Here is a 13,907-nt window from a genome sequence, read left to right as displayed (position 1 = left end):
CTGTATGAGTAGTGAATTTTGCGCATATTTACAAAAACAAGAAAAGATAAATGACGTCATCAAATTCACGTTTGAAAACGCTTACCTACGATTTACAGTATTGTTTACAGTTAAAAAGTTTATTAATTGTATTGATACATCATAAATAATATTAGGCTGAACAAATTCTCCGTCAATGACTGCCCATGGTTAAATGAAACACATTTCTGTAAGACGTCTTGTAAAATCTATGGAAAGCCAATCGGGACATTAATCCAAGCATTTGACGTTTATCGATAAAAAAACCCAGAACGGCAACAATTAAAAGGAGTATTGCTCTTAACAACCAGGTGCTCCACAGGGCACAGCTTTATACGAACGCAGAGGTCGAACCCTGAATAGTTGGGGCAAGTATGGACAAAACATTCAAGCGTGATACAGCTCTGAATTTGGATTGTGATCAAATTTTTGACATTACATGGTTTTTTTTTACACAAAACAAATGTCAAGATTTTACAAATCAATTAAAGATTTCTTCTTCAAACTTTTTAAATCTAAAATTAAATAGTTGACACAGCATAGGTTTCTGACACAGAATGAATGTGGTCTAATGAACTTAAAAGTTTTTTTTTGTCTTTGAGCAATTCACTATGCTGTTGAATATTAATCCTCTCAAAAAAATGTTTGAAGAAATTTTCTTTTTATTTATGAAATCTGAAATGAGAAAAATTTAACCCCCCCCCCCTTTTTTTCACATCCCCGTTTCCCTTTTTCCAAAACTGATATCAATTCAAATTTCTAATGGAGTTTGCAACAATAACTACTCTTTTAAATACATCATAAAATATTAAAATGTAAAATAAAGTGCTTGTTATCACCGAATGGTAAAGATTGGTTGGTAGTAAAAGTGAATATACATTGTTTATTGTATAAAACAATAAAAAAAACTTCATCAGCAACATTTTATATTGGCAAATTTCCAATGAAGTTATTTACATAAAGTTATTGGCAAATAAAAATAGAAAATAACATCATAGTCATGTCTGGCAAATTTCCAACATATATTATCAACTACTATTCTTTACAAAGAAAGATAACTCCAATTGAAAATTAATTGCTATTGCACAATATTGTGCAATTAGATATTTCTTGCTATTGTGCAATACTGTGCAATTGAAAATTTCTTGCTATTGCACAATACTTGATATGGAATCCTGATTTGGACCAACTTGAAAACTGGGCCCATAATCAAAAATCAAAGTACATATTTAGATAAAGCATATCAAATAAGCCCAAGAATTTAATTTTTGTTAAAATCAAACTTAGTTTAATTTTGGACCCTTTGGACCTTAATGTAGACCAATTTGAAAACTGGACCAAAAATTAAGAATCTACATACACAGTTAGATTTAGCATATCAAAGAACCCATTTATTCAATTTTTGATGAAATCAAACAAAGTTTAATTTTGGACCCCCATTTGGACCAACTTGAAAACTAGGCCAATAATTAAAAATCTAAGTACATTTTTAAATTCAGCATTTCAAAGAACCCCAAGGATTCAATTTTTGTTAAAATCAAACTAAGTTTAATTTTGGACCCTTTGGACCTTAATGTAGACCAATTGGAAAACGGGACCAAAAATTAAGAATCTACATACATAGTTAGATTCGGCATATCAAAGAACCCCAATTATTCAATTTTTGATGAAATCACACAAAGTTCAATTTTGGACCCTTTGGGCCCCTTATTCCTAAACTGTTAGGACCAAAACTCCCAAAATCAAACCCAACCTTCCTTTTATGGTCATAAACCTTGTGTTTAAATTTCATAGATTTCTATTTACTTATACTAAAGTTATTGTGCGAAAACCAAGAATAATGCTTATTTGGGCCCTTTTTTGGCCCTTAATTCCTAAACTGTTGGTACCAAAACTCCCAAAATCAATCCCAACCTTCCTTTTGTGGTCATAAACCTTGTGTCAAAATTTCATAGATTTCTATTCACTTAAACTAAAGTTATAGTGCGAAAACCAAGAAAATGCTTATTTGGGCCCTTTTTGGCCCCTAATTCCTAAAATGTTGGGACCAAAACTCCCAAAATCAATCCCAACCTTCCTTTTGTGGTCATAAACCTTGTGTTAAAATTTCATTGATTTCTATTCACTTTTACTAAAGTTAGAGTGCGAAAACTAAAAGTATTCGGACGACGACGACGCGGACGACGACGCCAACGTGATAGCAATATACGACCAAAAAATTAAAATTTTTGCGGTCGTATAAAAAATGCTTTCGGTTTCTTATGGTTTCCTGTCGCGTTTAAAAAAAACTTTAATTTAACATGGAAAATATATAGATTTAAAATATTAACATGAAGCAAGTAACACTAGTAATGGTGTTCATTTATGTCTTTTGAAATATATTGTACAAAATAAAGAAAATAAAGATTGGTTTCCTGTTTGGTTTCCTATCACGTAAACGGTGCATCAAAATGTATTAATTTTTTCTTGAAAAACTCAATTGTTCCATTAATACTGTTCTAACACAAACACAACCCACAGAATAAAAGTTAAAGTTTTAGAACTTATAAACTAGAGGCTCTCAAGAGCCTGTATCGCTCACCTGATTCTACTTGGGTTTTTGAAATCATATGAAAAAATATAAAATTTGGCTAAAAGTGACAACACAACCTCATTGATAAGGAAAGGAACATGTTTAATTTCATTCAAAAGTCCCCCACTGGCGGCAATCTTGGATGGCGGATCGGCTACAAAGTAACAACACTTGGTCAGCACCTCATAAGGAACATTCATGCCATGCTTGGTTTTATTCCATTCAGTGGTTCTCTAAAAGAAGTCATTTGTATGCATTTCCCATAGGGTCCTATGTTAAACTAAGTCCCCTGCTGGCGGCCATCTTGGATGATGGATCTGCTACAAAGTAACAACACTTGGTCAGCACCTCATAAGGAACATTCATGCAATGTTTAGTTTTATTCCATTCAGTGGTTCTTTAAAAGAAGTCATTTGTATGCATTTCCAATAGGGTCCTATGTTAAACTAAGTCCCTGCTGGCGGCCATCTTGGATAATGGATCGGCTACAAAGTAACAACACTTGGTCAGCACCACATTAGGAACATTCATGCCATGTTTGATTTCATTCCATTCAGTGGTTCTCTAAAAGAAGTCATTTGTATGCATTTCCCATAGGGTCCTATGTTAAACTAAGTCCCATGCTGGCGGCCATCTTGGATGATGGATGGGCTACAAAGAAACAACACATGGTCAGCACGGCATAAGGAACATTCATGCAATGTTTGGTTTCATTCCATTCAGTTGTTCTCTAAAAGAAGTCATTTGTATGCATTTCCCATAGGGTCCTATGTTAAACTAAGTCCCCCGCTGGCGTCCATCTTGGATAATGGATCGGCTACAAAGTAACAACACTTGGTCAGCACCACATTAGGAACATTCATGCCATGTTTGATTTCATTCCATTCAGTGGTTCTCTAAAAGAAGTCATTTGTATGCATTTCCCATAGGGTCCTATGTTAAACTAAGTCCCCCGCTGGCGGCCATCTTGGATGATGGATTGGCTACAAAGTAACAACACTTGGTCAGCACTCCATAAGGAACATTCATGCTATGTTTGGTTTCATTCCATTTAGTGGTTCTCTAGAAGAAGTCATTTGTATGCATTTCCCATAGGGTCCTATGTTAAACTAAGTCCCCCGCTGGCGGCCATCTTGGATGATGGATCGGCTACAAAGTAACAACACTTGGTCAGCACTCCATAAGGAACATTCATGCTATGTTTGGTTTCATTCCATTAAGTGGTTCTCTAGAAGAAGTCATTTGTATGCATTTCCCATAGGGTCCTATGTTAAACTAAGTCCCCCGCTGGCGGCCATCTTGGATGATGGATCGGCTACAAAGTAACAACACTTGGTCAGCACCCCATAAGGAACATTCATGCTATGTTTGGTTTTATTCCATTCAGTGGTTCTCTAAAAGAAGTCATTTGTATGCATTTCCCATAGGGTCCTATGTTAAACTAAGTTCCCGGCTGGCGGCCATCTTGGATGATGGATCGGCAACAAAGTAACAACACTTGGTCAGCACCTCATAAGGAAAATTCATGCCATGTTTGGTTTCATTCCATTCAGTGGTTCTCTAGAGGAAGTCATTTGTATGCATTTCCCATAGGGTCCTATGTTAAACTAAGTCCCCCGCTGGCGGCCATCTTGGATGATGGATCGGCAACAAAGTAACAACACTTGGTCAGCACCTCATAAGGAACATTCATGCCATGTTTGGTTTCATTCAATTCAGTGGTTCTCTAAAAGAAGTCATTTGTATGCATTTCCCATAGGGTCCTATGTTAAACTAAGTCCCCTGCTGGCGGCCATCTTGGATGATGGATCGGCTACAAAGTAACAACACTTGGTCAGCACCCCTTAAGGAACATTCATGCTATGTTTGGTTTTATTCCATTCAGTGGTTCTCTAAAAGAAGTCATTTGTATGCATTTCCCATAGGGTCCTATGTTAAACTAAGTCCCCGGCTAGCAGCCATCTTGGATGATGGATCGGCAACAAAGTAACAACACTTGGTCAGTACCTCATAAGGAACATTCATGCCATGTTTGGTTTCATTCCATTCAGTGGTTCTCTAAAAGAAGTCATTTGTATGCATTTCCCATAGGGTCCTATGTTAAACTAAGTCCCCCGCTGGCGGCCATCTTGGATGATGGATCGGCTACAAAGTAACAACACTTGGTCAGCACCTCATAAGGAACATTCATGCCATGTTTGGTTCCATTCCATTCAGTGGTTCTCTAGAAGAAGTTCAAAATGTAAATTGTTAACGACGACGGACGACGACGACGGACGACGGACGCCAAGTGGTGAGAAAAGCTCACTTGGCCCTTCGGGCCAGGTGAGCTAAAAAGGATACAAAAAGAAACCAAAGGCTGAATACCAAATTATGGTCCATATACGATATGACAAAGATACAGAACATAAAGATAGGATACAATGTTAACACAATAACGACACTATAAAGTTGACATTGCGATGTTGACAATATCGACAAAACATCGTGCACTGGACATACTTCAGATAATAACCAAAAACGTTAAAATTTCTTTAAAAATTACCAATTCAGGGGCAGCAATCCAACAACCAGTTGTCTGATTCGTCTGAAAATTTCAGGGCAGATAGATCTCGACTTGATTAACCCTTTACTCTATGGAAATTATTTTTTAGCATACTTGATTTGCATAGGATTTTTTCAATAAAAAAAATCATCAGGTTTAAAGTTGCATTGTTAAAGCGAATATTTCATTTATGAAATTCCGATCAGATATTCTCATGAATATTCTGTTTATATTAGATACAACTTTTATTAAGTCTAATTCTTATTTGTCTTGGGCAAGACGTTTTAACTGAGGCACTGCACAGGCGTCAAAAGGCATCATTATGGCAGAGTTCGCGAAAAAGGTCAGTCCTCAGGATTTTACCCCCAAAATTTTGAGTGGGACTGACACAATTTTAGTATATTTAAATAGAATTAATAGTGAGGACCAGTGGATTTTCTTCAAGGACCACCAGGGGAAAAAAGATTTCGCGAACTCTGTTATGGAGTAAAGGGGGTAGCGTCAAAAAGCGTCATTATGGAGTTAAGGGGGTGGCGTCAAAAAGCGTCATTATGAAGGAAAGGGTTAATAATTTAACCCAGTCAGATTTGCTCTAAATGCTTTGGTTTCAGAATTATAAGCCAAAATCTACATTTTACCCCTATGTTCTATTTTTAGTCATAGCCACCATCTTAGTTGGTTGGCCAGGTCACCCCACACATTTTTTAAACTAGATACTTCAATGATAATTGAGGCCAAGTTTGGTTAAACTTGGTCCAGTAGTTTCAGAGGAGAAGATTTTTGTAAAAGATTACAAATATTACGAAAAAGTGGTAAAAGATGACTATAAAGGGCAATAACTCCTTAAGGGGTCAACTGACAATTTTGGTCATGTTGACTTATTTGTAAATCTTACTTTGCTGAACATTATTGCTGTTTACAGTTTATCTCTATCTATAATAATATTCAAGATAATAAGCAACAAGAGGCTGTCACAACGACAGCAAACCAGATTTATTAATATTTATTTGTGTCCTGGCAATATCACAAGAACCATTACTGATGAATGGTGAAAGTGAAAATCGTCAATATCAAATTTGACCTCCATTTTGTCATCAGTATCAACATCTTAAAATTTGAAAAGCTTAGATTGAATGGTTCATGAGTAAATGCAACAACGTGAATGGAAACGCCATTTCACAATCTTTCAAGAACCATAACTCCTGAACAGTAAAAGTCAAAATCGTCATAATTGAACTTGACTTTTAATTTGCCATCAGTAACAACATATAAAAATATCAAAAGCTTTGGTTGAATGGTTCATGAGAAAATGCACGGACACGACTGGAAACACCATTTTTCAATCTTTCAAGAACCATAACTCCTGAACGGTAAAAGTCAGAATCGTCATTATTGAACTTGACCTCCATTTTGTCATCAGTAACAATATATTAAAATTTGGGAAGCTTAGGTAGAACAGTTCATGTGTAAATGCACGGACACGACTGGAAACTCCATTTTTCAATCTTTCAAGAACCATAACTCCTGAACGGTAAAAGTCAAAATCGCCATTATTGAATTTGACCTCCATTTTGTCATCAGTAACAACATATTAAAATCTGGGAAGCTTAGGTAGAACAGTTCATGCGTAAATGCACGGACACGACTGTAAACTCCATTTTTCAATCTTTCAAGAACCATAACTCCTGAACGGTAAAAGTCAAAATCGCTATTATTGAACTTGACCTTCATTTAGTTGTCAGTAACAACATATTAAAATTTTAAAAGCTTTGGTTGAACGGTTCATGAGTTAATGCACGGACAACATTTGATTCCCGCCCGCCCGCCCGCCCGCCGTACATCCCCAAATCAATAACCGACATTTTTGTCACAAAAATCTGGTTAAAAACTGCAAAATTTCCTTAAAATTACTAATTCAGGGGCAGCAACCAAACAACTGGTTGTCCAATTTGTCTGAAAATTTCAGGGCAGATAGATCTTTACCTGATTAACAATTACCCCATGTCAGATTTGCTCTAAATGCTTTGGTTTTGGAGTTATAAGCCAAAAACTGCATTTTACCCCTATGTTCTATTTTTAGCCATGGCGGACATCTTGGTTGGTTGGCCGGGTCACCCAACACATTATTGTAAACTAGATACCCCAATGATGATTGTGGCCAAGTTTGGTTTAATTTGGCAAAGTAGTTTCAGAGGAGAAGATTTTTGTAAAAGTTAACGACGACGAAGGACGACGGACGCAAAGTGATGGGAAAAGCTCACTTGGCCCTATATATGGGCCAGGTTAGCTAAAAATGTATTCTAGAAAAAAAAATGTTGAATAATGCTGTAATACAGCATTACTCTTAAAGTGCTTTGTTTGAATTTTGGCAAAAACAAAATAAAATTAATTCTTATAAACAAGTTTTTCTGTCTGTAAACCCATGCAAAGGAAACCAACGTTCTATTTTCAACAGCCTTGAGGCCTATTTCGACCACTTTCCTGTCAAGTAGTGAACAAATTCACATGAGATTAGAGCAAAACTGGACTAAGTTCTGTTGCCTAAATCAGTTAGGGTGATGGACAGAAAAATCCTGGAATAACAATTGTAATGTTTCCTTCATGTAATCATTTATATATATATATATTATATATATGGACCATAATTTGCTATTGGGCTGGTTTCCTATAACGATAGAAAAGTGATAAAAATGTGTATTTCTGTAAGAAAAGTATAAATACATCTAAAGATTCCTTTATAAGTGTATGCTACTCTTCCCTAGAAAAAAAATTGAAATTAACAAATTTCAAAGATTATACGACCGTATTTTTGTGTCGTTTCTCGCGTTACTTTTCACTTCCGAAGTGCATTATGCTGACTGATTTATAGATAATCGTCACCGGCAAATTCGTAACTTTTGCTTTCAAATAATAAAGAACATCGACCAATAAGAATAGTCAGAAGAAAATGCCGAGAACTATAAGTATTTCTGTAGCAGGTGTAAGAACACTGGCGTTACTTTCGTTTCCGATTTCGTATCGCAAATTTTAGATGATGTAATCTGCTTTGTTGTAACAGAATTCTTTATATCAATATGCAAATATGAACTCTCGCGAGCTGTTCAAACAGGTAAATCAGAGATGATTTACATTCTAGTTTTGTTCTTCGTAATAATTAAGTTAGAAAATGACGTTATCGTTATGCGTTACATTTCACACGAAACAGAAATCCAGTTATTTCCTTTTTTTTATTAAAATTGTTTTGTCGTAAAGGTTAAATCATTACCAGTCATACGTGAAACAATTGTGACTAACATGTGATCACACCCTTACGGCCAGATATACGAAATACTAGGTCTAAACATTGTTTTTGTTTCCAACGGGATGTTAGCAAACATAATCTGTAGACTTGTTTCGTCTTGTTACAAAAAGGAAAATACAATTTTCAAAGAGATTGCGCGGGGGGTCTATTATTTTTCCTATGTGCATAATGTTACATACGATCTTGTGTGAAAATAAATGCCCAATGACTTGACAAAATCGATTTCAGAATTGACGATGTTATAACACACTTCGTTTCCGGATAACGATGTAAAGGGTCCTTGGAAAATTCAATCGAAATTACGTCTCTTATCATTGTGCCGATGCTTGTTGGATTGATTTTGCTTCAGCAGTAAATATTACTGGATATTTTAGTTGAATCAAAATGTATTAATTTTTTCTTGAAAAACTCAATTGTTCCATTAATACTATTCTAACACCAACACAACCCACAGAATAAAAGTTAAAGTTTTAGAACTTATAAAAAAGCATACAAAAAGAAACCAAAGACCAAATACCAAATTATGGTCCATATAATCATTATATCCAATCCTACATTGTCAATGATTGTAGTAGTCAAAAATAATTCCGACTTTTGAAAGGCTAGTATTTTAATTCTTTGCTCTGACGTAGGAAGGCATACCAGCATTACAAAGCAACATTGAAGGGAATCAAATAAGTTCCTAAAATTTTTCATTATTGTACAGTCATAGGACAAAAGTGAGTTCTCACTCAAAAAATGTCCTATCATTTCAACTAAAATCGATATTTTTCAAAAAAATATTACCAAGTATATCTATGAGCGATTTTTATAAAAAAAGATACCATAATTAAGATGCAGAAATGTCTGAAGTTTTTTTGTTTATTTGGCCATAATTTTGGTGAGGTTCATTTTCATTATCTAATTGGTCAAACACAAATGCACATTTGTACGATTTTATTTTGGTTAGAATACATGATGCAAACTTTTCAAGAAATATTTTTCTGTGTTCCCCTCATCAGAAATTTAAAATAAGCATGAGAAATATCATGGCCAAATAAACAATAAAACTTCAGACATTTCTGCATTTTATGGTATCTATTTTATAAAAATTGCTCATAGAGTTACTTGGTAATAATTTTTGGAAAAAAATGTACATCATAATACACATGGTAACACATGTACCATGTGTAACGTGAGGGTACCCAAATTGCACCTAGGCCATAATAAATAATAGGTTTGTTTGCCCAAACGCTACCTACCCAGAAAAAAGCTGCCTACTCAAATTCTTTTATTGTCCTGATTTGAAGAAGTTTTTTTTTAATCAAATAGGCATGAAGACTAATAAACATCTGATACTTCAATTTCTTTTTTTGAAAAAAAAATAAAAAATGCCTACCTACCTACCCACTGTCTCAACCTTTGGGTAGGGTTTGGGCAAACCAAAATATTTTTAAGTGTGGCCCTATTTTGACATTTTCACCTACGTTTTTTTATGATAAAGACAATAATGTCCATTCTGTGTTTATTTTGTAGCCGTATCCTTCTTCATTATATAGGTATACCAATTCGATTTTTAATCCATATGGAATCATAGAAAAATTGGTCTAGAATGACCTCCAAACCATCAATGATTCTGAAATGAGGAGTACCCAAATTGCATCTATGCTTAAATTCTTATCGTCAAAAGTCGAAATAACAGAGCTTTTGTTTAATTTCTTCAAATATTTTGAACAATTGGATATAAGTCCATGCTTACTTTTCATTTTTTTAAATGGGTTCTTGTAACATATTGTATTTGATCATTTTAAAAAGATGACGTTTTGAAAAATTGGTTTATTTACCACTTGTTACGTAACGGTACCCAAATTGCACCGAGTAATTTGGGTACTCGGTGCAATTTGGGTACCGTTACGTTACAAATGGCAAATAAACCAATTTTTTAAAATGCTACAGCCTCTGGCCTTCTTTGGTTTCTTTAAATTGTTAACAAAATTAACATACATGTATCCCTCTTCATAACTTTTTTATATCAAAAATGAAATTATCTGACACAAAAGACCGTATATGGTATTTTGTCATGTTTGTGAACAAAGTTAATGCCCTTTCCAGTCTTCACGATGAACTGTTAAATCTACAGGCCCGGAGCTCAATTTTTGCAAATTTTTAGTTAGATGCTGTCTTGGCCTGTAAATATGATTTTTACAGGCCCAAGAGCAATTTTACAAGCCTGGGCTGTCTGGGCTGCCATTCAGCGTGAAGACTGCCTTTCAGACAAAGTAGAACTTGAATCTGAGAATTTGAAAGTGGTGTTACCATGTATTGTTAGCCATGCATCATCAACCAGGTTGAATATATTTTTAGTAAAGATAAAATACATGTACATGTTATTATGTATATTGTATTGTATACTTGTACACTGTTGTATTAACTTATATTACTTTCTGTTTAACTTGAAATAATATCAAATAAATTGTTGAATACCCATTGGCATTGGTGGCCTTTGGCTGTGTTCTGCTCTTTGGTTAGCTATAGGCTGTTAACTGTCTCAGTCTTTGACAAATTCCCCATTTTCATTCTCAATTTTATGTATATTTATTACAGCATTGCAGCAATCATGCATTGTCAGAAGTCTGCGTACAAATTACAATATAACATTTTTAATTTAGATTGTATTATTAATACCACTATGGTTCTGTTTAATTACCACTTTTATAGTGGTAGATTGTGATGTGTACATTCATGTATCTCAATTACATGAATTATATATATGTATATGCATACATAGTATATTCAAGCACTGTCAGACTGTGTACATATTTTTAATAAGCCTGCATAGATCTGTATAATTTACTGGCAATACAGAAACATCTGTGGAATGTGAAGATTATTTTGATATACAGCATATGGAGCAGATTACAACATAGAAAATATTACCTGCAACTACAAAACAACATACCTGGTAATTAAGTACGCTGTCTCTCTGAAGATCATCAATAGCAGACATGTGATCAAAGCTGCTAGGTTTCATCATCGTCGCTTGGTGCATCTGACCTGGGAATGAAGTGCTGCGACGGAACTTTGATGGGGCAAGAAAAGTTTGATTAGAAAATTGCTGTGAAATGCTGCTCTTTTTCAAAAATGGGTTCATATTTGGCATTGACCTTCTTTGACCTGGTTGGGTCATACTATTCCAGGATGCCATTGTTGGAGGCTGGTTCTGTGTTGACCACTGTTGTTGTTGTGTACTCCAATTACTTGAGAATGGTTTGGCATTACTATTTAATAACATGCTTGGTTGGGGTCTCTGATTCTGAAAATTATGTTGAGCAGTAATGGCTCTCCTTTGGGGATTCTGTGGTAGATGATTTACTCCCATATGGGATGATATTCCACTACTGTAGATACTGTTTGGGGCTGGAGGAAACTGCTGAAAAGCAACAGTGCCATTCAATGATTGATATCCTTGTAAATAAGAGTCATCGGCAGTGGAGTTTGACCATAATCCCGTGTCAGTTGTGGAATGTGAAGTAATGACAGCTGTTGACGTAGATGGCTGGTCCAGCCCTTGAAGTGGGTTACTTAATCGTTTCTCGTCGATTAATGGGAAGTGTATATTCGAATTTTCACTCTTAGATACTCTATTTAAATCTCCATTTTGATTACTTGAATTATTATTAGACTTATCTGATTGCTGCAGCTGTTTATTCACTGATCTGTCATTTATCTCATCTTGCATCGTACGTGTTGATGGTGAAGATTCCGATGAAAACTGCAACTTGTTTTGGAGTTTAGCTTGTATTCCACTTAGATTCGAAGCCAGAGAAAGACCGTAATCCCCCATTGAAAATATATATATCACATTAATGAAGAAGGGGGAGTATCGTCTCCGTCCCTATATCCGCCACGTCTGCTATCTCTGGAGCTGCACTACACAATACTGCGTTTATGTTCAGTGATCTTCATTTCCGTTTTGTTTGACAGTCTCTAGATTCCCAATATGCAAATGAGATTGACCGCAATATCTGTACTTTTCTTCTTATTTAAATAAGATCTTGAATGAAACTAACATTATTTTTATTAAAAATGTGTTATGCTGTAAATCTGAAATTCTGTAACTCACCTATTGTTTTGTTTTAACAGGCAAATTATGTTAAGGGTATGTGAAACGGTAATACGTATACATTACACTGGGCCAAATTCAAGGAGGAGCTAACGGTATAATATGCAAATCAGATACATGTGGGTTCTTTATGGGGTAAATCAATATGCTTTGATCTTTAGAAAATCAGGTAATTGTTACAGTTTAATCAACTTTTTTATGGCCCCGTAACGAAGTTGTCGGTGCCATATAGTTTTACCCTTGTCCGAAATTCCGAAATTCCGAAATTCCGAAATTCCGAAATTCCGTCATTCCGTCATTCCGCAACAAATCATTTTACGGACTTTTTTCTAAACGCCATCAGATATTGGGCTGATTTTTGGTATGTGAGTTAACCATGATGAGTTATAGATCAAGTTTAAGTTTCGTTCCGCTCCACTAATTTTTGCCAAAATTATGGGCTTTGAACTTTGAGAAATTGTTGAAAATCACAGTTAAATACAGACTTTTTTTCTAAATGCCTTCAAAAATTGGGCTGATTTTTGGTATGTGAGTTAACCATGATGAGTAACAGATCAAGTTTAAGTTTCATTTCGCTCCACTTATTTTTGTCAAAATTACAGGCTTTGGACTTTGAGAAATTGTTGAAAATCACAGTTATACAGAATTTTTTCTAAATGCCTTCAGATATTGGGCTGATTTTTGGTATGTGAGTTAAACATGATGAGTTACAGATCAAGTTTAAGTTTCGTTCCGCTAATTTTTGCCAAAATTATGGGCTTTGGACTTTGAGAAATTGTTGAAAATCACAGTTATATGGATTTGTTTTTTTAATTTTGATATATATGAGACTACCATCCTGTTTGTGTCCACATGTGTTTATATTAAAATTGCAGATTTTCAACATTTTGGGGACGGGGCCATTTGTGTCGCTTTGACATATCTAGTTGAATATACAATCTCCAATATAAATAGCAAACTGTATTTACAACATAATAAAATTATATTTAAAGCATTTTTTTTCTCTTTTCAAAATCCTGTGTTAACATAAAGCAACTGCCATTATCATACTAATCACGTTTTTGACAAAAAAATATAAAGAAGATTTTCACCATACCCTTACTAGATTATTATTTTGCATACATCGCTATTTTCTTTTTAAAATATCAAGTACCTTCTTTTTTTCTATCTTGAAATGACACTGAGATAGTTACTTTACTTTTCTACAATGATTGGCTAGAGGTATAGTGGGGAGGGTTGAGATCCACAACTGTTGAGATCTCACAAACATGTTTAACCCTGCCGCATTTTTGCGCCTGTCCCAAGTCAGGAGCCTCTGGCCTTTGTTAGTCTTGTATTATTTTAATTTTAGTTTCTTGTGTACAATTTG

The 13,907-nt window shown here is 34.9% G+C and overlaps 1 protein-coding gene across 2 annotated transcripts in view; it reads right to left on the bottom strand.

The window, feature by feature from the left end:
* The window catches only part of LOC143072507 (cytoplasmic polyadenylation element-binding protein 2-like), a 51,004-nt gene extending 38,625 nt beyond the window's left edge, over positions 1-12,379 (bottom strand). Inside the window, exon 1 of one of the 2 annotated variants that reach the window (XM_076247451.1) lies at positions 11,375-12,379. In XM_076247451.1, the coding sequence (XP_076103566.1) occupies positions 11,375-12,259 (885 nt within the window). In that variant the 5' untranslated portion in view covers positions 12,260-12,379. The remainder of the gene's footprint in view (positions 1-11,374) is intronic. The other variant, XM_076247452.1, reaches the window with a different exon arrangement.
* Positions 12,380-13,907: the final 1,528 nt, after the last annotated feature.

Source organism: Mytilus galloprovincialis, chromosome 4 (assembly GCF_965363235.1).
Source record: "Mytilus galloprovincialis chromosome 4, xbMytGall1.hap1.1, whole genome shotgun sequence".
Classification (NCBI taxonomy): Eukaryota; Metazoa; Mollusca; class Bivalvia; order Mytilida; family Mytilidae; genus Mytilus; species Mytilus galloprovincialis.
This window is presented reverse-complemented; position numbering and strand designations above follow the sequence as displayed.